The sequence below is a fragment of the Coffea arabica genome, chromosome 10e (assembly GCF_036785885.1).
Source record: "Coffea arabica cultivar ET-39 chromosome 10e, Coffea Arabica ET-39 HiFi, whole genome shotgun sequence".
Taxonomy (NCBI): Eukaryota; Viridiplantae; Streptophyta; class Magnoliopsida; order Gentianales; family Rubiaceae; genus Coffea; species Coffea arabica.
The window spans coordinates 10,756,720-10,782,833 of record NC_092328.1 but is presented as its reverse complement, the minus strand read 5'-3'; the positions used below and the strand labels follow the sequence as shown (position 1 = coordinate 10,782,833).

General features: G+C 34.6%; 1 protein-coding gene and 1 pseudogene across 1 annotated transcript; both read left to right on the top strand.

Moving 5' to 3' along the window:
* Positions 1 to 3,214: 3,214 nt before the first annotated feature.
* The window catches only part of LOC113712152 (protein NRT1/ PTR FAMILY 5.10-like), a 38,235-nt pseudogene continuing 15,335 nt past the window's right edge, over positions 3,215 to 26,114 (top strand).
* LOC113712157 (putative germin-like protein 2-1) lies at positions 16,404 to 17,469 on the top strand. Its single transcript, XM_027235448.2, has 2 exons — positions 16,404 to 16,568; positions 16,792 to 17,469. The coding sequence occupies exons 1-2, from the start codon at positions 16,448 to 16,450 to the stop codon at positions 17,343 to 17,345; spliced, it is 675 nt and encodes a 224-aa protein (XP_027091249.1). The 5' UTR covers positions 16,404 to 16,447; the 3' UTR covers positions 17,346 to 17,469.

Below are 26,114 nucleotides of genomic sequence, written 5' to 3'. Positions count from 1 at the left end.
ATACTAAGTACTTCCATGCCTATATCGAGGGGAGAAGAACGAACAACAGGATTAGGAAACTGCAAAGGGAGGATGGTTCTTGGATAGAAAATAAGGATGAGTTAGTGTCTGAAATCTCAGATTTCTTTAGGGACATGTTTAACAGTGGAGGAAGTAGTGATATGTCAGAAATTCTAGAAGGTATTCCCCATTCCATCACTCAGGAGATGAATGCTAAGCTTACTAAGCCTGTAGAGGAGAGTGAAATTCAATCTGCACTTTTCTCCATGCACCCTGAAAAAGCTCCAAGACAGGATGGTATGTCTCATTTGTTCTTTCAGAGGTTCTGGAGCACTATCAAGGTTGATCTAATCCCAGCAATTCAATCCTTCTTTAGTTCTGGTTTCATGCTTAAATCTGTTAATCATACTATCATATCACTCATTTCCAAAATCCTGAACCCAACCTGTTTGAAAAGCTATAGACCTATCAGCCTTTGTAGTGTGATGTACAAAATCATTTCCAAAATCATAGCCAACAAACTGAAATCTGTCTTGGATAAATGCATAAGCAAAACTCAATCTGCTTTCATCCCAGATAGACAAATCTTAGACAATGTGATCTTAACTCATGAGTACATGCACTACCTCAAAAACAAAAGATAAGGAAAAGAAGGATATATGGCAATCAAGTTAGATATGGCCAAAGCTTATGATAGGGTGGAGTGGCATTTTTTGCAGGCAATGATGCAGAAGATGGGCTATTGTACAAAATGGATCAACTGGATCACTAGCTGTATGAAGACTGTCACCTATTCTTTCAACTGCAATGGAGAAACTAAAGTCTTTGTAACACCAAGAAGGGAATATGTCAGGGAGATCCCTTGTCTCCCTACTTATTCTTAATCTGCTCAGAAGGCTTTTATAACTCGCTGAGGAAAGCTGAAGAAAGCAACAAAATAAAAGGACTGAAAATCAGCAAGCAAGGACCTATCATCACCCACCTTTTCTTTGCAAACGACTCCCTCATTTTCTGTAAAGCTAACATGCAACAGGCCACCGAAATTATGAAAGTCCTCAAAACCTATGAAGTGGCCTCAGGGCAATTGATCAACTTTGACAAATCTGCAGTCTTTTTTAGTAAAAACATGTCCTATGAGCAAAGAAAGGAAGTGTGCAAATCACTGGGAGGAATGGTAGAAGCAAACCAAGGGAAATACTTAGGACTTCCAATCGTGATCTCGAGAACAAAAGATCCGATCTTTGACTTCATCAGAGAAAACATAAAGAGAAAGTTGCATGACTGGAAAAACAAGCTTCTTAGCACAGCAAGAAAAGAAGTAATGCTGAAGGCAGTTTCAATGGCAATGCCAACGTATGCCATGTCCTGCTTTAAGCTACCAAGGAAACTCTGCAAAGATATTAGCGCATTGATGGCCAACTACTGGTGGGGAGAAACAAATGGCAATAACAAAATGCATTGGATTTCTTGGAGGAAAATGGCAATGAAGAGAAATGAAGGAGGATTGGGCTTTAAGGACCTAGAAGCTTTCAATAAAGCACTGTTAGGGAAGCAGGTTTGGAGGATTCTCACCAAACCAAACCTCCTGGTCAGTAAAGTTTTGAGAGCCAAATACTTCCCTAAGGAATCCATTTTAAAATGCAAACCACTCAAGAATGCCTCTTGGATCTGGCAAGGTTTAATGGGAACCAGAAGTTTAATTGATAAAGGTCTGATCAGAAGAATTGGAAATGGAAGGAGTACAAGCATTTGGGAACACAAATGGATACCAGGGGCAACCACTGGTAAACCAACTTCCAGTAGACCTCTAAACTGTGACTTGAAGATGGTGAATGAGCTAATCTGTCATAAAAGGTGGAAGAGGAATATCATCTTTAGAACTTTCAACAACAATGATACAGAGAGGATCCTAAACATTCCACTAAGCTTGTCAGGGAGGGAGGACAGTTATTATTGGCAACCACAAGCAGGAGGGACATATATAGTCAGCTCAGGCTATAGAATCTTGATGGAAGAAAATAATTGTGTTGAAAAATGCAAAACTGATGCAGCTGGTACAAGTTACTCAGATGGAAGCCAACAAGTTAAACAGATGTGGCACACCCTATGGAAATTCAACATCAAACACAAAATCAAGATCTTCATCTGGAAATTTATAAAAGGTGCATTGCTAGTAAGAGAAGCAATACACAAGAAGACAGCACTAGGAGATCCAATGTGCAGAACCTGTAGGGAGGAACAAGAAACGGTAGAACACTTACTGCTAAGCTGTCCACACACTGTTGACATATGGAAGGCTGCCCCTATCCAATGGGATGGTGCTAAAGATCAACAAGGAGACTTCAAAAGATGGTGGATCAGAATTTCTGAGGCAAGGAAAAGACCGGAAGGGCTGGAACATATAGTCTGACTGCAAACATCTTGTGGCAAGTGTGGAAAGATAGAAACAAAAAAGAATTTGAGAACTCAAGCAACTCCTCACCAGTAAGGACAGTCGAAAAAGCTCACAAAGAATGGCTGGAGCATGAGGAAATTGAGAAATCTAAGGGAAGGATGAGCACAAAAGAAACAGCATACATGCATGCAGAGCAATGCCAGGGTCAGGAAGGTGAAGGAACCATAGTCCTGGATGTGACAACAACAAGTCAGCAAGGACAGACCTCACTTGGAATTGGAGTCACAGCTAGGATAACTCCAAACACTAGGATTGCAAAATGGGCGCTAAAAGAGAGAAGTTTGGGAAAAAAAGTCCTAGATGATGCGGTGGCATTAAAACTGGTCTTATGCAAAGCTGTGCAACAACAGTGGAGTAGAGTTAAGCTCAACTCACACAACAAGGAATTGATGAGACAAATAACACATTAGAGTCCCTCGGATAGTAGAATGGCCACTTTGCTTGAGGACATCTCTAACATGCAGAAGCTGTTTCGCATGTGCTTCTTTTGCTTGCTTAGAGAAGAAAATATGGAAAATAGTATAAGACTTAGCTTTAATGCCTTACGCATTCTTTTGGATGAGGAATGGAATGTTCTTCAGTGTCTTTGAACACTAAATGTACAGTTCTCTCGAGCCTTTGCTCGCATATGTAAATTTCTTTACGCTGAATGAAATTATCCTAAAGTTTCGGAAAAAAAAAAGAAAGCCAAATTATTTTGTTACAGATTTAAATAATAAAAAAAAATGCCCAAGTTTTCTTTGTTATTCTTTTTGCAGTATGGAGATGGCAGATAGGTTTGTTTATTACGGAATAAGTGGGAATTTGATCAGTTAATTGATGCGGCCACAGCTACGGCGGTGGCCGAGAACGTGAATGCTTGGTCCGGCACAGCGCAGCTTTTGCCACTTTCGTGTGCTTTTATAGCCGACTCGTTTTTCGGCCATTACCGGACCATAGTACTTTCCTCACTGTTCTATATCCTGGTTGGTACTTTTATTTTGGCTTTATCCCTTGCAGCCTTGTTAGTAGGAATATTCATTGTGTACTTGTGCTTGTGCTTTATCTCTGGTGCCTACTTTGTTTTCTCCATTTGTTTGAACCTTTTGTTTATAGTATGTTATTTTAAGGCAGAACTCTACTATAGTTTGATCATATGGAAATGGAACCATAAAGCCTTTTGCTTATGAAGCGAACTAGACAATTTTTTTTAATTTTTTAATTTTTTATTTAAGGAGGTAGACAAATTGGTGGACAAATTATAAAGAACTAGTCAATTTTTATTTAAGCTTGACTCAATCAATTAATCAAATTTGTTTTCTTTTTCAGAAGCCCTTTTGCGGGGTTAGAGCTTGATTTGATTATTGAGAAGCTCGGTCCACAATGCGTACAATATTATTCTCACATTCAAAGTTTGGAATTAGGAATAGTGCATTGTTAGGTGGGAAAAGTTATTTTTTCAAATGGATAAGTGTGAAAAGCAGTGGCGGAGCCACATACAAGTAGGCATGGCCATGGTTCCACTTGGAACCGGGAACCGGACCGGAACCGAACCGTTTGGAACCGGACCAGAACCGGAACCAGAACCGTGGAACCAGAACCGTAGTAGAACCTTGGATAAAGGTTCCGGTTCTGGTTCTCTAAAAAATAGAACCAGAACCAGAACCGCCGGTTCCAGAACCGTTAAAAAATTTAAAAATAATTAATATAAAAAATAATAAAAGTAGAGGCATCATGATGACCAAGGTCATCATGATGCCACCACAATTTTTGCTCTCAATTTTTGCTCTCGGGGGCTCCTCCTGACTTGCACAAAGGTCCTCAGGCTCTCAACGGAAGAAAGAAACAAAGCAAAGGATAGAAAAAAAACAAGAAAGGTGGCTGCCTGCTAAATTTGACAAATTGGGGGTTAGGGTGAATTACAAGTTTACAACGTTACAATTCAACGTTGTAATTTTATCCAAATTTTCAATACAACGTTACAAATTTGGAACGTTACAATACAACGTTCCAAATTTTTAATTTCATTTTGTCCTATAAATAAGACTTGAAATTTTATTTTCTACTACACCAAAATCAATCTTCTCTCTTCCATCTCTAAACTACTCTCAATTTCTTCATCTATTATCTATTTATTATTTCGTACTTTGTAGAATAATAATAAAATTAAAATATGATATTTATTTTGTATTTATTTTTTTACATTTTATTTAAAATTTTAAATATATTGTTATATTCGTATTAAAATTGGTAAGGATAAGAAATTAAATAAAATTGTATATAACCATACGGAACCGGAACCGGAACCAGAACCAGAACCAGAACCATAAGGAATCGAAATCAGAACTATGCGGTTCTGGTTCTACCTTTTTGAAGAACCAGAACCGCCGGTTCTGGAACCAGAACCAGAACCATCTTATATGGTGCGGTTCTGGTTCTACCTCTTTGAAGAACCAGAACCGGCGGTTCTGGAACCAGAACCGTTGGTTCTGGAACCGTGGCCATGCCTACATACAAGCAAGTAAGGTCAATTGACCCCACCTAACTTTGAAAAATTAGTTCTTAGGCTTAAGAAATTTGAAAAATTTTAAAGTTACAGATTATTTGACCTCACTATATTTTATCAGATTCTCTTTCTTATATACATTGACCCCAAAAATTTGAAAATTCATAATTCTTACCATCACAATAATTTTGAATTTATTTCAAATTATCTATGGAATTTAGTTCAAGAATAAATTCATCTAAAATTTCCAAACACAAGGGGAGAACTTTCTTGAGTGGAGTGAGAAAACCAATTTTTCAAATCATTTTTTTCAAACTTCAAAATCTTCAAAAACAATAATTATTCAAGTGGATAGTAAACTTTTTATTTATAATACGTAATTAAGTTATTATGATTTTTATTTATAATATGGTAAAGATAAATTTTATAAAAGAAACCTGTAGAAGATTAAGTTGATGGTGATTTGCAGATTATTTTAAAAAAATTCAAGAGATTCAGTTACTTACATTGAAAAATATGCATTTAACAAAATTGATAATGAATTGATTTTACAACATTTTAAAAAAAAAAAGAGTACTCGTAGGGCATAATGATAACATGTATATAATATTAGTAATTTTTATTTTTTTAAAAAATAAATTTTACTGTACTAAAATTTGACCCCACTTACTGTGGGGTCTTAGCTCCGCCCCTGGTGAAAAGCAATGAAACATTCCGTTGACATTTCGAATGTGGCTCCTATTTTGAAGCATTAAAAAAGTGAAATAATGAAAAAAAATTGAGGAAGTAACATGGTAGCACTTGAATGTGAGATAAAAAAAAAAGATTATAAAATTAAAAAATTAGATGAAAAAATAATGATGCAAATAATGTCTATCCATACAATTGTCTTTGAGAAGATAAAGAAAGTGTACCTGATTTTTGAATTTTAAAATCATCCTATCTTGAGGCCATTTATTAGTTATTGCTTTCCTTTCGTTGTTATTTCGTTTTGAGCAACATTTACATCACAGACGCCTTTAAGATTGAATCTACAGAGGTCTGTTAGATTGAGTCTTTAAGAGGAGGTCTGTCAGATCGGTTAATAATATAATTTAGTGCTTGGAAAATACTTTCACATTCAATTAAAATGGAAAGAGGAAAACTGCATCCGATCACAATTGTTGGGAGCAAACACCACAATCTGGGTGGAGATAATAGCCGGCAACCACAACCTATCACAATCCCATTGGAGACACCAACCAGCGACTGCAAATCATTGCCAAATCGATGCATAACTTTATCCTTTTTCAACAACAAATCCTAAATGACATGTAAAACTCAAAATGAAAACCAAAATGAATCTCAAATTAATCATTTCCCTTGCTTATAGCAACGTCTCCAAAATTTTTAATCGGCTTTCGATGCCTCAAAAATGGACAGCAAACAGGAATGAAGCCAAACATTTAAAACGGTTTTAGAAAATTGCAGTTAAAAACCCAATGATTTGTCCCTTCAAATTGTACAAGTTCCTTTCTCTTTTTTTTTCAGTACATAATAAAAAGTAGAATTTTCTCAAGAAAAAGAAAATTTGGGAGACGAAGTCGGATGGGGAGACGGTCTGAGTAATGGTTAGAATCTAATGATTGCCGTCAGTAGACAAATAAGTTGGTAATTAAAAGGATTTGGGAGCCGACGGCAGAGATAGCAAGTTTATAGGGTGCAGTGCGAGAGGGAGAGCTGAAAGATAAAAATATGGGAGGAACCGGTAATCCATTTCCTCCCACAATTTTAGCACAACTCTGGGATAAGTCACGGGCCGTTACCATCTTATTTTCCTTTCTTTTTATCTTACCTTTTATTTTATGTTAATATTGGTACTGTTATTTGTGGATTTGGGAATTTGTATATAAAATTTTTTTTTGGTTTAATTTTATCTTTTAAAAATTTTTAGTGTGCGGAGAATTAAATAATGTGGATGATTTTATGCCTGAGCTCAATCTTGGTGATTTAGAGGGAAAATTAACACCCAAGTACGTAACAAGATGTTTGTAGTATAATCTATTCTCTAAGAAGTCATACTACAAGCTAAATAAAAAAAAAAAAAAAACATTGTAGTCTTGTAGATGCACTCTCTGAGAATTGAATATAATTGAATATTGTCTATTTAGACAATTTTGTAGTTAAAACTCTCAGCTCTTTTGGCTGTATAATGCTCTGAATTTGATTTTCAATGGCTAATGCTCCACAAGAAGCCCAAACAAAAAAAAAAAGAAAAAGAAAAAAGCGCTCCGCAAGAAGTTTGATGTGTACCTCATATATCAATTATGAGTGAAAATAGGTTGAGGGGTTAATTACTACCAAAGGAAGAACGGAATAATTACCTAGAGAAAATTATGCATGACTCCAGATTTGTTACTTAGTCATCAACAAGTGGCCAAAAGCTTAATTTCGGTATCACAATTTTTTAAGCTTTACATTTCTGTCAATCATCAGGGACTTGGCTTCTTGACCCTTTCGGAGTTCCAAGCTGTCACAATGCGGCAAATGCTATGAAATGTTCTCCTTCGGAGTTCCAAGTTATTTTCTTCTTTTTCCCATTGTATCTAGTAGCTGTAGCCCATGGAGGGTTTAAACCTTGTATACAAGTTTTTGGAGCTGACCAATTTGATGGAGAAGAACACAAGGCCAAAAGCTCGTTTTTCAACTGTAGCCCATGGAGAGTTTAACCCTTGTATACAGGCTTTTGGAGCTGACCAATTTGATGGAGAAGAAAGCAAGGCACAAAGCTCGTTTTTCAACTGGTGGAATTTTGGGGTCTGCGGGGCTGTGTCGGTCATATTACTGATTTTGATCTATATTCAGGATAACCTTAGTTGGGGCCTTGGATTTGGTACTGATTTTGATCTATTTTCGGGATAACCTTGTTGGAGCCTTGGATTTGGGAATCTCTGCCTCGCCATTGGTTTTGCGCTTATCTTTTTCTTGCTTGGCACTTTTACTTACCCATTCTGCTTCAGCAGTGAGGAGATGAGCCCCTTTGAGAGAATTGGCCGGGTGTTTCTGAAAGCAGCTCTTAATTGTAAAACCAATTGTTCAGTAATATCCACTGCAGAGGAGTCTGAGGGCTTTCTGCCTTATCTAAGTTGTCAACAATTCAAGCAAGGAATTATCTTGTCCTGTAATTTATCATGACTACCTGAGATTAAGTTATTGATCTTTAACTTCTCGTAGATACTGCTGACTTCTAAATACGTTGTATATATGAATTAATGTGTTCTAATAATGTCTTCTGTCTTGAAAGGATTGGCTAAACATAACTCGTTCACGAATTTAAACGATCGTTCGCAAAAATGGACTTAATTGTCATTTCACAAAATTTATGGTTAATATTGTATTCCTAATCCCTAATTCTAGGCTTAATTTTTTGCAAAAATGGGTCTAATTGTTTGCGAATGGCTCGTTTATGTTAAACGAGTCGAGATTAAGCTCAAAATCGAACTAGAATTTTGCTTATGAGCCGAGTACGAATACAGATCTGGAGCTCAAATATTATCAAACGAACTCGAGATTTGTTTGAGTAGTTTAATAAGCAGAGTTCAAACATGAGATATTCGACTTGGCTCGGTTCGTTTTCAGTTCTATTTATTACTAGATAAGAAATCTTCAAGCCGACTCTTTTCCTTATCGGCAGCAGACTTTGAATCCAACTTTGTTTAGCAAACTTTTATTTTTAGATAGTAACCAATTAGTCTTGGATATTTATTACTTTATTCCTTTTTAGAAGAGGTTTTAGTAGGTAGAATATTATAAAATAAGAGTGATTCCTTTTTAGTAGAGGATTAATTTTGGGGAAAGAGTCTCATATAAAAGGAGACGTGACAGACATAAGAACATTCTTTTTGGAGGGCGGCTCTCTCTATCTCTTTCACTCTCTTGTGAATCCTATTTTTATATTTTTTTCTATATTTTTCTCTTGTTACTTTCATCTCTAGTTGACAGATAATAAAGGCTTTTGGTTCTACAATGAGATCTAATTTGATTTTTTTATGTTTCATTAGTTCATGGGTATTTATAAATTCTATGTGCTTTCTTGAGATAATTATTTTGCATGATTAAATATCTGGTCAATATTTAATTGTCAGAATAATCTATCAACATCTAAAATATCAATTCCGTAATTTTTAATAGTTTTAGTATTTATGGTTAGTGATATAATTTGATTGTAGTAGAAACTTTCAAATATATGTCATGGAAATATATAATCCAATCTAAATGAATCGAATCTGCGAGTTAGTTGGCTAGAATTGGCTTTTCTAGTTCTTAATGATTTTGAAAGATCAAATCCTAATAGCTTGTTTAGGGTTGTCTTTTGATTTAAAAAGTAACTATAGAGCCTGCTGTGATTATTGAGAAAGTAAGGAAAGATTGGTTATTAGAGTTTGTTAACAACTATAACCAATTTATTTATGAATATATGATTTTTATCCTTGCATCAATGATTAGTTAACTAGAAGTTTGTATAATATTAATTTAGTATTATTATATTGTTGCATTTTTATTTACTTTTAATTAAATTATTTAGTTAAATTTCTAAAAGTCTCCCCCCTCTCATGTTGCTTGTAGTTTTTGCAAAAAAATAAATTAGCCAATCCCTATGGATATGACCTTACTCGCCATTGCACTCAAAAGTAGATATTAAGAGTAGATATTTTATTTTTGGTGATATTGACTCCTATCAACAAGCACAAAGAATAACTTTTGCCTAATTTTTCTTTTGTATAACAAGAATTAAAACTTAAGTTGTATGTGTTGGGAAAATGGAAAATCCATTGTAGAGTGAATGAGAAAATCGTTCTCATAATGGCACTCTTGATAGAATCCAAGGATAATTATCTATCATTCATGTACCTGAAGATTCATGTACTTAGGAATTAAGTATTTATGTACGTAATTGTTAATACCAGAATTTGGAGTTTTCTTATCGAGAATACATGTATGTACGTGAATGTGGTACATTGATAAATGTGAAGATAATTAAATGAAATTTGACATTTGTTTCCAATGTCTACAATCACCCTTGGCCAGCATCTATAAATAACTCTCTTTTTATTTTGTTTTAAAAAAACAGAGCTCTCTCTCCAATTTTTTTTTATTCTTTTGCATCTTCATCTTTTATAGTGTTCCATATTGCTCTAGTTCGAGTTCGCTGTGGTGAAGAAGTTTGGTGCTAACATTTTCACCTTTAATTTTTTCGAAGGTAGTGAACAGGTCTTTGTTTGTGCAAACATGTCTTGTTGCTCCAGTGTCAATCCACCATTCTTTCGGATTTGACCCCATCATATTCACTTCAGAAACCACAGCAGTCAGGTTCATGTTTTCCATGTCTCTCTCGATTCTATCAAGCAAGTTCGCTTCATGCTTCTTCTTCTTTGGAAGCTTACATTCAGTGGACTTGTGACCTTTTTTGTCACAGTTGAAGCATTTCCCTTGAAATTTCTGCTTAGAGATTTTCCCTTTTGCCCCAAAATTTCGATTTGGCTTTTTGCCTTTGGAGTTTTGCTCTTGCTTACACTCCGCAATATTTGTTTTAGCATCAAAAGAATTTAATGCCTTGTAATCGGAACCCCTGTTGTCTTCTTCAATTCAAAGTCTAACAATAAGGTCCTCCATACTCATCTCTTTGCGCTTGTGCTTGAGATAGTTCTTGAAATCCTTCCACCCAGGAGGTAGCTTTTCAATAACAGCAGCTACTTGAAAGGTTTCACTCAAAATCATGCCTTCAGCTAGAATCTCATGCAAGATAATCTGAATTTCTTGCACCTGACTGATAAGAGTCTTGGAATCCACCATTTTATAGTCTAGAAATTTTCCGACGACAAATTTCTTTGCCCCGGCATCTTCGGTTTTATATTTCTGATCCAAGGATTCCCACAATGCCCTTCGCCGTCTTGTGTACTTGATACACGTTATACAGCGAGTCATGCAAGCAGTTCATGATATAATTTCAACAAAGGAAATCGGAGTGCTTCCAAGCATCAATAGCACTGATAGCTTGTGCATCAGTTAAGCCCTCAGGTAGTTTTGGAGCATCCTCACTTAAGAATCTCGAGAGATTCAATGTTGTCAAATAGAACAACATTTTTTGTCGCCATGTCTTGAAGTTCAAGCCATGGAACTTCTCAGGTTTCTTACTATGGTTGGTAGAAACCATAGGAGTAATCATTCCTTCAGGTCGTTTCACAATAGTGCCAGAGGCAGAGGCATCAGAAGTAGAATTGTTGGTTTCTCTTCCTTTATTGTCAGCCATTGAGAATCGAATCTGTTTTAAGACTGTTAGTAAAATTAGGCTGGTACAATATAGGAAAGAATAAATATAAACTGAAAATGGGTGGAGATAGAAAATAACAATCCGAGGCTTGTGAGCACAATTTCCTTAAAACAGATTCGCCCCCTACAGGTAGAGTGCTCGAGGTTAAGTAGCCATCTGTCTCCTAGGATACAACGGATTAAAGGTGAAAATGTTAGCACCAAACTTCTTCACCATAGCGAACTCGAACTAGAGCAATATGGAACACTATATTAGCTCCTACAAAATATGGAACACTATACAAGAATATCAGACGGCTTGGTCTTGAGCCAAACTCATTATGTGGACAAGATTCTAGAAAAATTCAATAAGAATGATTCTGGAATTGCAAGAACTCCATTAGACAATAGTTTCCATCTATCTAAGAATAGAGGAGAGAGTATTTCTCAAGTAGAATACTCACGAATCATTGGAAGTCTAATGTATTTAATGAGTTGCACTAGACCTGACATTGCATATGCAGTGAGCAAATTGAGCAGATTTACAAACAATCCGAGTGCTGATCATTGGAAAGCAATTTCAAGGGTACTTAAATACCTACGGTACACTCGGAACTATGGACTGCATTACACTAGATACCCTGCTGTTCTAGAAGGGTACGCTGATGCAAATTGGATATCTGATATAAAAGATTCAAAATCTACAAGTGGATATGTGTTCACACTTGCCGGTGGGGCAGTATCCTGGAAGTCTTCTAAACAAACTATTGTAGCTAGGTCTACAATGGAATCTGAATTCATTGCCTTGGATAAATGTGGAGAAGAAGCTGAATGGCTACACCATTTCCTTGAGGACATTCCAAAATGGGAAAAACCTGTGCCACCAATATGTATTCATTGTGATAGTCAATCAGCAATTGGAAGAGCACAAAATCACATATATAATGGTAAGTCTAGACATATACGTCGTAGGCACAATACCATTAAACAACTACTCTCAACAGGAGTTATCTCTATTGATTATGTGAAATCAAAGGATAACATAACGGATCCGCTAACCAAAGGATTGAATAGAGAGTTGGTTGAAAAAATGGCAAAGGGAATGGGACTAAAGCCCATGGAAGGCTAAGTGTTATAAAGGAAACCCAACCTAACAGACTGGAGATCCCAATATCTAGGTTCAAAGGGACAACCTAATTATAAGGACTTAGCATAGTAATTGTGGGGGGGATATCCCTAGACCCATTCCATAATGAAAAAATGACGCAAAGAAGAATTGAGGATAGTACAATGGTGTGCTTTAATGATTCTTAAGTGCAGTAATTAATTGCTAGAGACTTAAGTAAATCACCTATGTGAGAGTGAAGTGGGGCCGCTTCAAAAGAGAATTGTTTAGGGCTCAATTCTAAAAACTCTTGCTGAACCAGGTTGATGTTCATGGCCAAAACGAACATAACTATGAGAACTGAACAAATGGAGCATGATTCCTGTGTGAAATATATGGTTCATTTACACTGAAAAGCGGGACAGTTCAAAGACATCATGTCTACTGGATTGCTAGTAAAGTAAGTGTATTTCACGAGAGAAGGTTCAAAGGGTAACACCAACCTATCTTATGCAGGTCTCAGTTGTGGAACACTACTGTAGAGTCAAATTCAAAACAATTTTTTCATTCACGTGGGGGATTGTTGGGAAAATGGAAAATCCATTGTAGAGTGAATGAGAAAATCGTTCTCATAATGACACTCTTGATAGAATCCAAGGATAATTATCTATCATTCATGTACTTAAAGATTCATGTATCTAGGATTCATGTACTTAGGAATTAAGTATTTATGTACGTAATTGTTAATACATGAATTTGGAGTTTTCTTATCGAGAATACATGTATGTACGTGAATGTGGTACTTTGATAAATGTGAAGATAATTAAATGAAATTTAACATTTGTTTCCAATGTCTACAATCACCCTTGGCCAGCATCTATAAATAACTCTCTTTTTATTTTGTTTTAAAAAAATAGAGCTCTCTCTCCAATTTTTTTTAATTCTTTTGCATCTTCATCTTTTATAGTGTTTCATATATATTGCTCTAGTTCGAGTTCGCTGTGGTGAAGAAGTTTGGTGCTAACATTTTCACCTTTAATCCGTTGTATCCTGGGAGACAGACGCCTACTTAACTTCGAGCACTCTACCTATAGGGGGCAAATCTGTTTTAAGGAAATTGCGCTCACAAGCCTCAGATTGTTATTTTCTATCTCCACCCATTTTCAGTTTATATTTATTCTTTCCTATATTGTACCAGCCTAATTTTACTAACAGTATGTTATTAGCTTAGGTGATTATTTCGCTCCCTCTAATTATGAAGTTTTGACTCCGTCACTCGTAAGTTTGTAATGACTGCATCGGAGGACATGAATCCCTGCATTTAGCTTATGATGCTTTGACATTTAAAACATAGATGATGTTTTGGCATGTTTGTGAATTTTATATCCATTTTTTGGATAGTACAGTATTTCATTATAAATATTGATATAACTTAAGGTGCAATGAAAATCATAGGAAAAATCAATGTGGAAATAATACCCTGCTTTGTTTTGACTAGGGCAATTATAGCCACAAATGGAACCAAGAGTTTCTCCAACTTTTGCTAATAACTGATGACCTTTATAGAGTATTGCATGCTCTTTTGTATATAACTTATTAAGGTATATTTACTGATGGGATACCTCTATTTTGAAAGCAATTCGAGAGTATGTGACTGTATAATGGTTGCATATTTTCTACGCTTGAAATGAAACTAAGAAAGATAATGGGATTCTTTAACATCCTAAATGAATTAACATAATGTGAAAAAAATTATTTCCAATATATTGGAAAATATTTGGAATCAACAAAAAATAAAATGGAAAAACATGGGCAATCAACTACAGGCAGAAAAACTGCAAGGCAGCCTTCTAATTATAAGCACTTCTGTCATTTCTAGTTACTGGAGTACAAATATTTTTTGAATCCCTGAAGGCCATGTTTGAGCATGTTTGCATTGAACCAGCAGCAAAGACTTTCGGGCATCTCTTATCCTTAACGTAAGTTCATATATCATTTTCAAGAAAGAGGCAAAGAAGTTCTTCTGGCCTGCCTGGAAGTGCATGCTTTTTTAATAACGCGGTTGGAATTAACTACTTTCTATATTTTTAAAAACCAGGTCATGACAAATGATCACCTAAACGGTTGATATTTAGGTCATATATCTTTTTTAATCAACTAACACCACCAACTGAATATTAAAAAGACTTAATTTGCAAACGAGATTAGTTGTGCTACCAAATTTCTCTGGATTTACAGCGGGCAGAAGTGCATGAATATTAACTTCTTAACTTCTAGAAACAATTAATAAGGTTTTTTTTTGTTTTTGTTTTAGGTGTGTCCCGCAGGGAGTGGATCCCGCAGACTATTCACCACCCTCAACAACTTGCTGGCAGCAAGGTTCGAACCAGAGATCTGAAACTCCATCTTCAACAACCTCAACCACCAGACCAAGCCCCTGAGGGCACAATTAATAAGGTTTGACTAGGTAATATGGAAAATTACAATGGCGTGGGATAGTACGTTTTATCACAAAGCCTTTCTGAGTTTGGATCAGATTAATGCTCTAATTTATTATTGCATATCCAGCTAAGGCTCTGTTTGGATTGCAATTTTTCAAAACGATTTTTTTGTGGATACATGTTTTAATTATTTTTTTTTATTTCACATATATCAAATCGCTATAGTAATTTTTCTATAAAAAATCCAGAAAAATGAAATCCAAACAAAGCTAAGTATATTTAGTCAGAGGATCCAATCTAAAAAGGATAATTAAGATTGAATTTCTGACTGCTTCTCATGCTAACTCTTTTGCATTAAAGACGAATTTCGAAGTATTAGCTGTACTCTGAACATTCAAACAAAGCATATCATTAGAACCTGTTGGAGGATGGTCAACAGAAAAAAATCATTATATCTAGAATTACAAGGGTTTCAAGAATAGCTTCATGACCTTTTCAAACTTTTTACCATCAAAGTAAAAGTTCAATCAAGAAATTAACACTGATAGGAGACCGTTCCAATTGGTATATACCTTTCTTGCTCTTTCTTTCTCTTTTTTTTTTCTTGTAGGAGCAGGAAAGGAAAAACTGATATTGAATACTTAGAATATTGGCCATAAGAAGATATAGGCTTATAAATTTGGAGCAACATGCTCTCATACAATACAAGTCGAGTGGCAACAAATCCAGACATTCCATGCTTGTTAGATCGTACACTATCTGCCCAAACCAATTTCATTAAAAGAAACTAAAGTGCCCAATGAAAGTCGAAACATTTTCCAGTAAAGCGCTAGCAATGGAGAAATGATCGGATTGGTTGGTGCATGACATTGAGAAAAGAAAAAGGTTAAATTACATATAACCCTCCGGTGGTTTCGTCCATTGCCACATGAGCTCTTTAATGTTTTAAAATATCCACTTCACTCCCCTATAATTTTGTGTAAAGCGGGATTTGATAGAAAATAACCTATATAACGTTGTTAGTTAAAATACTATTAGTACCCTTACTTAAATGCTAAATTAATCAACGGCGTAACCGGCTTGTATAAAAGTATAAGGAGATTACGTGGATAAATGTAAAAATCATAGGAGGGTAAAATGGATACTTATACAAATCATAAGGGAGTTACGTGGATATTACGATTTTATCACATGCATTTTTAAAGCACGTTTGATACAAATGCCATAACTAATTGTGTATTCCATCCATTTTTCACTTTATATAAAGTCACAGGGGGTTATGTGGTTATTTTAATACCTTTGAGGGGTCATCTAGTTTTAGGTAAAATCATAGGGGGTAATAAATAATTTATCCAAAGAAAAAAGATTCAAGAAAGAGGCGAAAAAAAAAAAAATAGAGTTCAGATAAGAGACTTAGGCAGCTAAATGCATGTGCCTAGTTGTTGGGGAAAGTTCGCTCTTGCTGACTAACTTGCAATTTTAAAAAGTCACCAACCTAACCTGATGGCCTAGTTGTCAAGGAATCTGATTTTCTTAATGTAATAGTGAAAAACTTGGTGACTTAGTCAATTGAAACATGCCTATATATATATACCTTCAATCTTTGCCCAAATCCCTCAAACCATCAACCAAAGAGTTAGTGTAAGAAATACTAGATCTCATCCACAACTACCATGGGAACTCCATTCCTGATAACCATAGCCACAATGGCACTACTTTCATCCCTTGCTATCGCTTCTGATCCTAGCCCTTTGCAGGATTTTTGTGTTGCAATCAATGATCCCAAAAATGCTGGTAATTCCTTATACCTATCAGAACATGTTGCAAAACATTTTTCTTTTTCTAAGCACAATTTTCGTATCCTATCATGTTTGCTTTGACCTGTGAGTTCTCTCTTCATTATTATTATTATTATTTTCACAACATCGTGCATGACACCTAATAAGACATGCAAAATTCAATGTGGGTTTGTTTAGTCTCATTATTACATTATTAACAGCTAGTTTTTTTAATGCAGTGTTTGTGAACGGAAAGATTTGTAAGGACCCAAAGGTCGTGAACGCCAATGATTTCTTCTTTCAGGGACTGAACATACCTCGAAATACAGCAAATCGACAAGGTTCTAATGTTACTGCTGTGAACGTCAACAATCTAGCTGGGCTCAACACTTTGGGAGTTTCCCTAGCTCGTCTCGATTTCGCTCCTTATGGCCTAAACCCACCCCATACTCATCCTCGTGCAACCGAGGTCCTATTCGTGTTAGAGGGCACTCTTAATGTTGGGTTTGTCACTTCAAATCCACCAAATAACATGAAAAATCAACTCTTTACGAAAACGTTGAATCCAGGAGATGTTTTCGTGTTCCCTGAAGGTCTGATTCACTTCCAATTTAATGTTGCGAAGACGAATGCTGTTGCATTTGCTGGTTTTGGCAGCCAAAATCCAGGAGTCATTACTATTGCAAATGCAGTCTTTGGATCAGATCCTCTCATTTCTGCAGATGTTCTCGCCAAGGCATTCCAAGTCGACAAGAAAGTCATTGACTTACTTGAGGCACAGTTTTTGAAATGATCCATGGATTTGTTCTAAATTTCTACTAGCATGACTCTTGTGCTATATATGCACAGGGCATTGTAATGATTGATTTGTAATACTACTTTATTAAATGTATGAGAATAAAGTGATATTTTGTTAATTACTTAATCTGTCCTTTTAGATCAAGTAATTTTTGCATATACAAGTCAACAAGGAAGAAAAAAGGAGTTATGTTGAATTACCAAACGTCACGTGGCTTGTCCAAGCTCAAAATAAAATGGTTAGTACACAAATTGAAGGTGACAGCGTCAGAAAATAATGACCTTGCTGAGTTTTATTGATTAGACTTCATTCCAACGTTGTCGAGTAGAGGACTGAATTATTAAAATTTGAGAAACGTAAATTAATTGGCATCAAATAACTCGCTACAAAATTCTCTTAGAAGAGTTAGCTTAACACCAAAGTTATCTCTTCTGTTTGCTAAACAAAAAAATTTGCACCGGGTTAATGCTCTTTTATGGATATAACAAATAAAATGGCTGAACAAAAACAAAGAATTCGACCGCGATCCTAATGTGCCAAAATACAAAAATGTGCCAAAACAAAAAATTGAAACTTTTTGAATGCTACTAAGAATTCGACCGCGATCCTAATGGATCCATTTATGGATCCAGTTTGACAGATTTCGACAAAATTTTCACAATTCTCTGGATTGAATCCGGACATTAAATCCATTTCAGTTTCCATAGAATCCAACCCCGGATTCTCAATTTTGAAAAATCTTCAGCATGTTCTTAGGCAAGGCAGAACTAAGGGCAGGGAGGGGCCACCATCTCATAAATTCTAGAAATTCATGTTTTGTCTTCTATAAAAGTTTAAGAATTTTTAAAATATTCTATATATATTTAGCCATTTGCTCCCAAGTTTCTAGAAAATCATGCTTTTTCTTTTAAAAGTTTGAGAATTTCAAAATTACCTATATGCATTAAGCTATTTGTCCCTCGAAACTTTTCAAAAATTTTTATATTGACTCCAAAGTTTATATGTGTATGCATTTCACACCCTCAAATTAAATTTTCTAATTCTGCTACTATTATCAGCAAAAATTTGATCAGGATCTAACATGTCAAATATATTTTTTTTATACTCCTAAAGGAAGTGTATAAAAACGGGAATATTGTTTGTACTTCTTTAAACAAGGAACCACATTGTTTGCGGTGTATATGTGATGAATAGCATAATTTACTGCATTAATCCAAAAGAAAATTTGTGTGGTACATCTTTAAGCCTTTATATCACAGGCCATGTACATCACGATCAAATCATAAAGGACTTTTGCATAGATATAACTATCTAGAATATCTGCAACATGAGAAGTAAGCTTGATCAGTGGCCTAAACGTGGGGCTTCAACAGTGGCGGAGCCCGAAATAATTGTTAGTGGGAGCAAAAATAATATCAAAATTTCTTCCTTATCTTTCCTAAAAGTAGTACATAACAACAATATTCACATAAACTATATTACATCTATTTAGTGGGGATCTTGTATATTCACATGGAAGTCTTTTATTGGTTTTTGGAGCAACAATTGGACATGCCAAGTAGTCGCTTTGAACAGATATAAAAATTTCTATTCAATGAGTAATATAACACAAAATTACATAATAATACAATAATTTTCCTTAAAAAATATATGAAAAACCTTTTAAAGTAACCACATAGCTATAGTTTTCTAAGGCACAAGGATATAAAACTTCTTGTTTTATTAAAAAGTCACCTCCACTTTCTTGAAAAAAAAAATTAGGTTTACTTTATTTTTACTAAGCAACACAATTACTCTATATTTTTACTTTTACTGAAAAATTCACAAAATTCATTTTGTTTATGTAGAAGGCCATTGTTTTGAATTTTGCAACGTTTCATTTTCATTAAGTTACAAAACTAATTATATATATACACAGAAAGAGAAAGAGAGAGAGAATTGAGCAAGGAGGAAGAATCTTTTTTTTTTTTTAGTGCGTTGGAGGGCTTAAGGCCCACTAACTTTTTACAAACTTTGGGATAGCAACCCCTATAATATTTTCAAGTAAAAGACTCCTCATACTATCTGGTGGTTCTTGCACAATTGTCAATCCCATGTCCTGTTCCATATTGCGCTTAGGTAAACAATCAGCTACTCTATTTCCTTCTCTCCTTGTATGGATTATCTTGCACTCCCAATCTCTTTTCACCCAGTCTAGAATCATCTTCACCAAGTTTGCATACGGTCCCTCTCTATTCTTCTCCTTTATCAGCATAATACTGGTTAGTGAATCTATTTCTACCTCAATCTTCCTGATGCCTTCCTCCCATGCAAGTTCCAAACCCCGGATTATGCCCCATAGCTCAGCAGTGACATTGCTAATTATTCCTAAGTTTGTGCAAAATCCCCTTTTCCAGATTCCCATTTCATCCCTAATTACTCCTCCTACCCCAACTTTCCCAGAATCTTTCATTCAGTTATCCTATACAATTTCTGTTATATCTCTTGCCTTTAATACGTAGCCATTAGTATTCTGACCTGTGCTAGGCACAGATTTATATTTCAATTCAAAACAATACTTATATATTATTGTATAGGATAAAGTATATGAAAAGACAAAAAAAATTCAAAGAAGTGTTTACTTAACATGTTAAAAAAGGTTTATTTCGTAAATACAAAATGAACTTTCTTAATTTTAATATTTTAAATAAGTTGAAACCAAATTTTGTTAACCTATTGTTTGTCAATATATGATAACAATTTGAATGAAATAATTTAACATATAACAATTTATATGACAGAGCAATTATAAACTTATTCATTAATATATCATGTTATACCTATATATCAAAATTTTTAACATTAAAAATATAAAGTACAACTAATTCATTTTCCTCAATTTTAGAAAATTATTTCTCCTATCTTTTACCTGCTAACTGGCTATCTGCTACCTTCTATGACTTTCAGACTTCTTATCACGGTGCCATTTTTCTTGTCATATCCCCATAATCCCATCCTTTCTTGTCCCCTCTCTTCGTCCAATCTTGTAATAGTTCACCTTCCTTTTTCGACTTTTTCCACCACTGTTTAACTCCTTGTTATTGTCTTTCCCTCACCTATAGCTAGCCTCTAGCTCTCTATCATTGCCTCCCTACCCCCCCAATTTTCTATTATTTTCCTTTCACCATTCTCCCAAACCCTTTAAATCCATAATTTGTTTTTTTAGGCTAGTAATATTTTTTTTATTCAGTGATTTCATAATTTAGGATTCACAAATGGTACCATTATTGATATTTTTAATCCAAGACCAACGAATATTATTTTCTTTTTGTTTTCTATATAATTTGACCCTTTAGTTAGAATTACTAAGTTGAAGGGTAAAATATTGTTATTTACTTTTTTACTTTTAGTAGGTTTGGTAATTTTTCCTCTTTATTTACCGTCACATTAATATATTTCAAATCAAATCCTACATAAGTGGGCCACTTCTTACTTTTAAATTCAAAAAACATGAAAGGATATATAACAATTTAAAAAATTCAAAATTCTATAAAAAAAAAAAGGAGTTATAAGCATTCTGATTTAATCATTCTGAAAACCCTTCTTGCAATACATATAGATATATAGATTATTTGTAAAAATAACTGCCACTTAAGTAAACGACCTAGTCTAGGGCTTGTAATCACTCTTATTACAAACGGCAAGTTACTTTATGTAATATGACAATTATAATAATTTTAAGTTCCTGGCATTCCCTTGTCCTTAAAACACAGCTTCTTCTCAAGCTTGAAAAGTAGGAAATTGATGGATGATAAAACTCTTATCTTCCTATGAAACTTTATCTTCCTCCTTGATGGTTCCATTTTTTTTTGTCGCAATGGTAACATTCTTATAATCTAATCTATCCTAATCTGGGGGATAGGGAGCTGATAAGAATAGAAACTCCATCTGAGAAAGCCATTGAAAATAGCCACATATAGTGGCAATTTGGTGGGAGACAAGGGTTGAACCCTTGCCGACCTCCCAACACCACCAAAACTTAAGTGTTTGGCAGTGACCACCAGGTGTCACAATCTATTTTTGAAAAATAAAATAAGTGATTAGAAAAATATGGTTTTTTGATTAATTTTTATTTCAAAGTTGGTTTTTGATTTCAGAGGATAAATAAAGAAAAAAGGGCCTAAATAGGACTTAAAATATGTGACGGTTTTAGCCTAAAATAAGTCTATAAAGAGTTTTAAGAAAAAAATAGGAGTCACCACTTGGTATTGAGTTAAGGTATACCAATTCACCCAAAATGTGTTTTTTTTTTTAAATAAAAAATAAATAAAACCTTTTTTAGACGACTCCAGGTCTTCGAAAAACAAGAAAAAAGAGTTCGGGAATCACAGTTGAAGAAAAGGAAGGCAAAGACTTAATCAAAGGCACCCTCTTTCAACCTAACCAAAGCTAGCTGCGAGATTTAGTCGAAAATTTTTTTAGTCTAACCTATAAAACTTATCAAATTTAGATGTTTCTACATGGATGCAAATCTACACCTAATGGATATCGAGATGGTCGAAATATTTCTTCAAAATTTAATTGGTGCAAATCACATTAATTGTGATGCCCAAAAATGATTCTTAGAAGAGGTCACGAATATGCAAAAATGGGACTCGAAGAAAAGAAGAATTATAATATGTGACCTAAAGGAGTGAAATGCAACATAACAGGTACGGGGGACTAAGATTCGTGACTCTATTTTCCTTTTTATAGAGGGGATGAGAGCGTGCTAAGGCTAAAAGCCACACTCGTTCCTTTCCCATACTGGAAGGATGACTCTCCTAATTTAATCAAGTAAATGAACTAGCCTATTTCTAATTTCCTGAACGGAATACAAGTCTAAATGTCATGTTTCATGCACAAAGGGATAAGGGAGATAATATATAGAGGAAATATTATGTAAGATGAGAAAGTATCCTAAAAATGAAAAATATGTATGAAATGCGATGAATGTCATGCAAAAAATGTGATTTTATAGCGAGACGGCCTAAAGGGTCTAACATTGAATTAGCCCATTTTTACAAGTCTTTACTAGCATTGGACTAGTGAGAAATCGGAGAGAAAGGCCACAACTAGCGTTGGACTAGTGTGATGACGTCATACATTTATTATAACTAAATAAATCATATAAAGCATAATTAAAACAAATAAACTCTTTTTTTTTTTTATTGCTATCAAAATACTGGTTGATAATAAATTTAACACATTTAAAACAAATAAACTCATAATGCACATAAAACACATAACACATAAGCATAATTTCTATATGCAAAACCCTAATGAAAGCAAATAAACAAGTAAACACACAAGAATGCAAGCACACAAGCAAATAAATGCAAATAAAAATTGAATTATTACATTCGAGGCCCTAACTACAATCTAAGAGGGAAACTTTAAAAATAATAACCTAACTATTACATTTATCCAACTAAATATATTTTTTAGCAAAAATTAAAGCCTATCTATTACATATGCTAGTTAAATTCATGTCTTTAGTACCTATCTATTATAATTTGGCATTTTAATGACTCTCAGATAATCATCAAAATTGAATAAAATAAATGAAACTTAAAATGAATAAAAATGAATAATTAAAAGAAAAGGCACTCAAAACATGCAATTACATATAAAAAACACATTGGAGCCCATAAAAGAATTTAAAATAATAAAAGAGATTACCTCCCTTGAAGTTGTGGTTAAATGGGGTGAAATTTGCCCTACGTATACTCCAAAATCAATAAAATGATCAAGGCACCAATTTAATTATAAAGAAATGGAAATAATCATGAAATCTACCAATTAAATCACTTAAATGAAGTATAATTAACAATTAAAGAAGAAAAGTAACTTATATTTAAGAAATCAAAACTATTAGGGACCTAATTGCAAAAATTAAGAAAGTTTTTAGGTCAAATTATAATTTTAACAAATATTAGGGGTCAAGATTAAAGAAAAATAAAATTTAGAGACCAAAATGCATATAAATTAGGGACCTGATTGAAAGAAAACTCAAGGTTTAGGGCGATAATGTAGTTACACAAAAGTTTAGGGACTTATCTGCAAACATATTTTCATGTTTCTTGACAAATCAGGCCACGAGCCATTTTCCTTATTTCTTTGGGCCAGAATTCTCTAAGCCCAGTAGAAAGTCCAAGAAAACAATTAGGCCTTTTTTTTTTTTTTGTCAGTAACGATACATTTGTATAACCTACTCTATCCTAATCTAGGGGGGAGGGGGAGCCTAAGGAGGCTGAGATAGGGGCTAGTGGGTATACAGAGCCAACTAGACCAAGCGAGTGCTATGGCACAACCCTTAGATTTTTTTCGCTGCAGGTGAGGTTTGAACCCTCAACCTACAGCCCAAGGAGTGACTTAAGTCCCTCCCTGGTGGCTACTGAGCCATTGGCCCAGTGGTCAAGAAAACAAGTAGGCCAACCCATCTTTTTTTACCAATCAAGCTCAACCGAAAAAGTGTGGGTTTTGTCGTCCCAAACCCATGTCAAAACCAGAAAAACAAACTAAAACACCCTTGCCAAACCCAATTAGACTAACCCTAAACCCAAAAATTCTCTTTCTTACAAAACCCAACCAAAATATTAAATCAACAAAAATCATTAAGGTTTATTTATCCCCTAAAATCCAAAATTAATCGGTCCAAAAACATGTTTAAAATATGCAAAAGATGATTAAAATTTAAAAGGGGACAAAATGGATCATTTGCAGAAGTTTTTGAGCCATAGTGAAATTATGTAAAAATCATGGAGTCTAAGTACAATTTTCTGAAAACTCCATGCATCTAGTTCGAAGCTTGAAGGGGAGTTGCAGACCCAGCAACTCTCTATGAACACATGAGAATGATTACCGCAAAACTCATATTATCTTCCAACCACACAAGTATTTATGCAACCCAACTACAAATCCACAATCCAAATGGACTATTTAAACAATCTTATGTGATATAAATCCAACTTAACATGATGCAACATGGATAAGAAAGCCAGCAAGAAAGAACAAGCAAAAGCAACGAGAATCTCATGAATTTGGCGAGGATTTGAGCAAATATGACAGAAAAGGGATGAAGGAAGTTACCTTTTAGCGCTTTAAAGAGCCAAAATAACGTGGGAAATCACAAGCAAATGAACCCAGATGTTGGACGATGAAAAACTAGCTTTGTTGCAGAAGTTCAAGAATTCCGACTGCAGCGAGTTTGAGGCTGAATACGATGGACTTCCAGTGATTGTTTCCACAAGGTTTATGAACAAAAGTTTCTCTATTAACTTCAAAGAGTGTGTAAAAATCAACAAAATGCCTAAATGACTAGAATCGTGATCGGAATTTGATCGGAAATAGGGCTGAACACTCAACCCTGGCTCCAAAAATTTTCTGCTCTTTTTTCCTCTTTTCTCCCTGTGCTCTCTCTCTTTTTCTCTCATTCCGCCGCCTCCCTCTCTTCCTCTCTCTCTAATGCACCTTTTTTTCCATTTATATGAGATAAGGGTTGCCAAACCCTCATCTCAATGGATCCTATGAAACCCATTTTTTGTGACACTTTGAGAGCCATTAGATAGTTTGATTCTAGATCTTTCTTGATGTTTCTGGTTGTGGTTACGTATCTCTGTACCGAGGGGCTTGAATGAAAAGAAAAAATGCAAAAAAAAAAAAATTGAGTGGAAATGTGATCAAATGGCAGTTGCATCTTCCTTGTACTATTTTCTGGTTTATGGGTTTGTACCATTGAAGAAGAATGGCGTGTGTGCTCGTGGGAATGATTTTTTTTTTTTGTTCGTAAAAATCTGATTTTGATTTTTTCTGCCTTTCTTTTCTTTTCTTTCTAATTTTCTAAAAAAATGTATTGAAATGATTTTCTTAAGAAAAATAAAAATATCATGAAATGAAAAGGAATAAATAGATAAATAAATAAAACAAAAATAAAGTAATAATAATACTAATAAATAAACAAATAAACTAAAGTAAAATTTTGATGTCTATAGCTTGCTCCTTTTTGTCTGAGTTTTGAAAAAATTCCAGACAAAGATGTAGACATCAAATTACTCGCCTGTCTGACTCAACTATAATCGAAACAGTTAGCAAAACTTAATGAATCAGAAAATTTAAATACAAAAAATAAAAGGACTGGTGGGATAAAATCCAAATCCAAAAAAGTGAATGGTTAATGGGATAAAATCCAAACCCAATAAAATAAAAGTTAGTGGGATAAAATCCAAACCCAACAAAATAAAGGTTGGTGGGATAAGACTCAATCCCAACAAAATAAACGGTCGGTGGGATAAAAATCAAACCTGATATGGTTGGTGGGATGAAATTCAAACCCAATAAAATAAACGGTCGATGGGATAAAACCCAAACCCGACACGGTTGGTGGAATAAAATCAAAATTCAACAAAATAAATGATCGGTGGAATAAAACCCAAATCCGACACGGTTGGTGAGATAAAACCCAAATCTAACAAAATAAATGGTCGGTGAAATAAAATCCAAATCCGACACGGTTGATGGGATAAAACCCAAATCCAACAAAATAAATGCTAGGTGGGATAAAACCCAAACTCGACAAAATAAAGGTTAGTGAGATAAAATCCAAACCCAACAAGATGAAGGTTGGTGAGATAACCCAAATTCAACAAAATAAACGGTTTGAAATCGCATTTTTGAAAACTTGCCCCCATTTGGCTGTTTTTTTGAACTAAAAATTGCCCCAATTTAATTCTGATTGGACTTCTC

Coding starts and splice junctions, on each gene's coding strand:
- LOC113712157 (XM_027235448.2), top strand. CDS start 16,448: ATGGGAACTCCATTCCTGATAACCATAGCCACAATGGCACTACTTTCA. Junction 16,569..16,791: donor CAATGATCCCAAAAATGCTG/GTAATTCCTTAT, acceptor TTTTTAATGCAG/TGTTTGTGAACGGAAAGATT.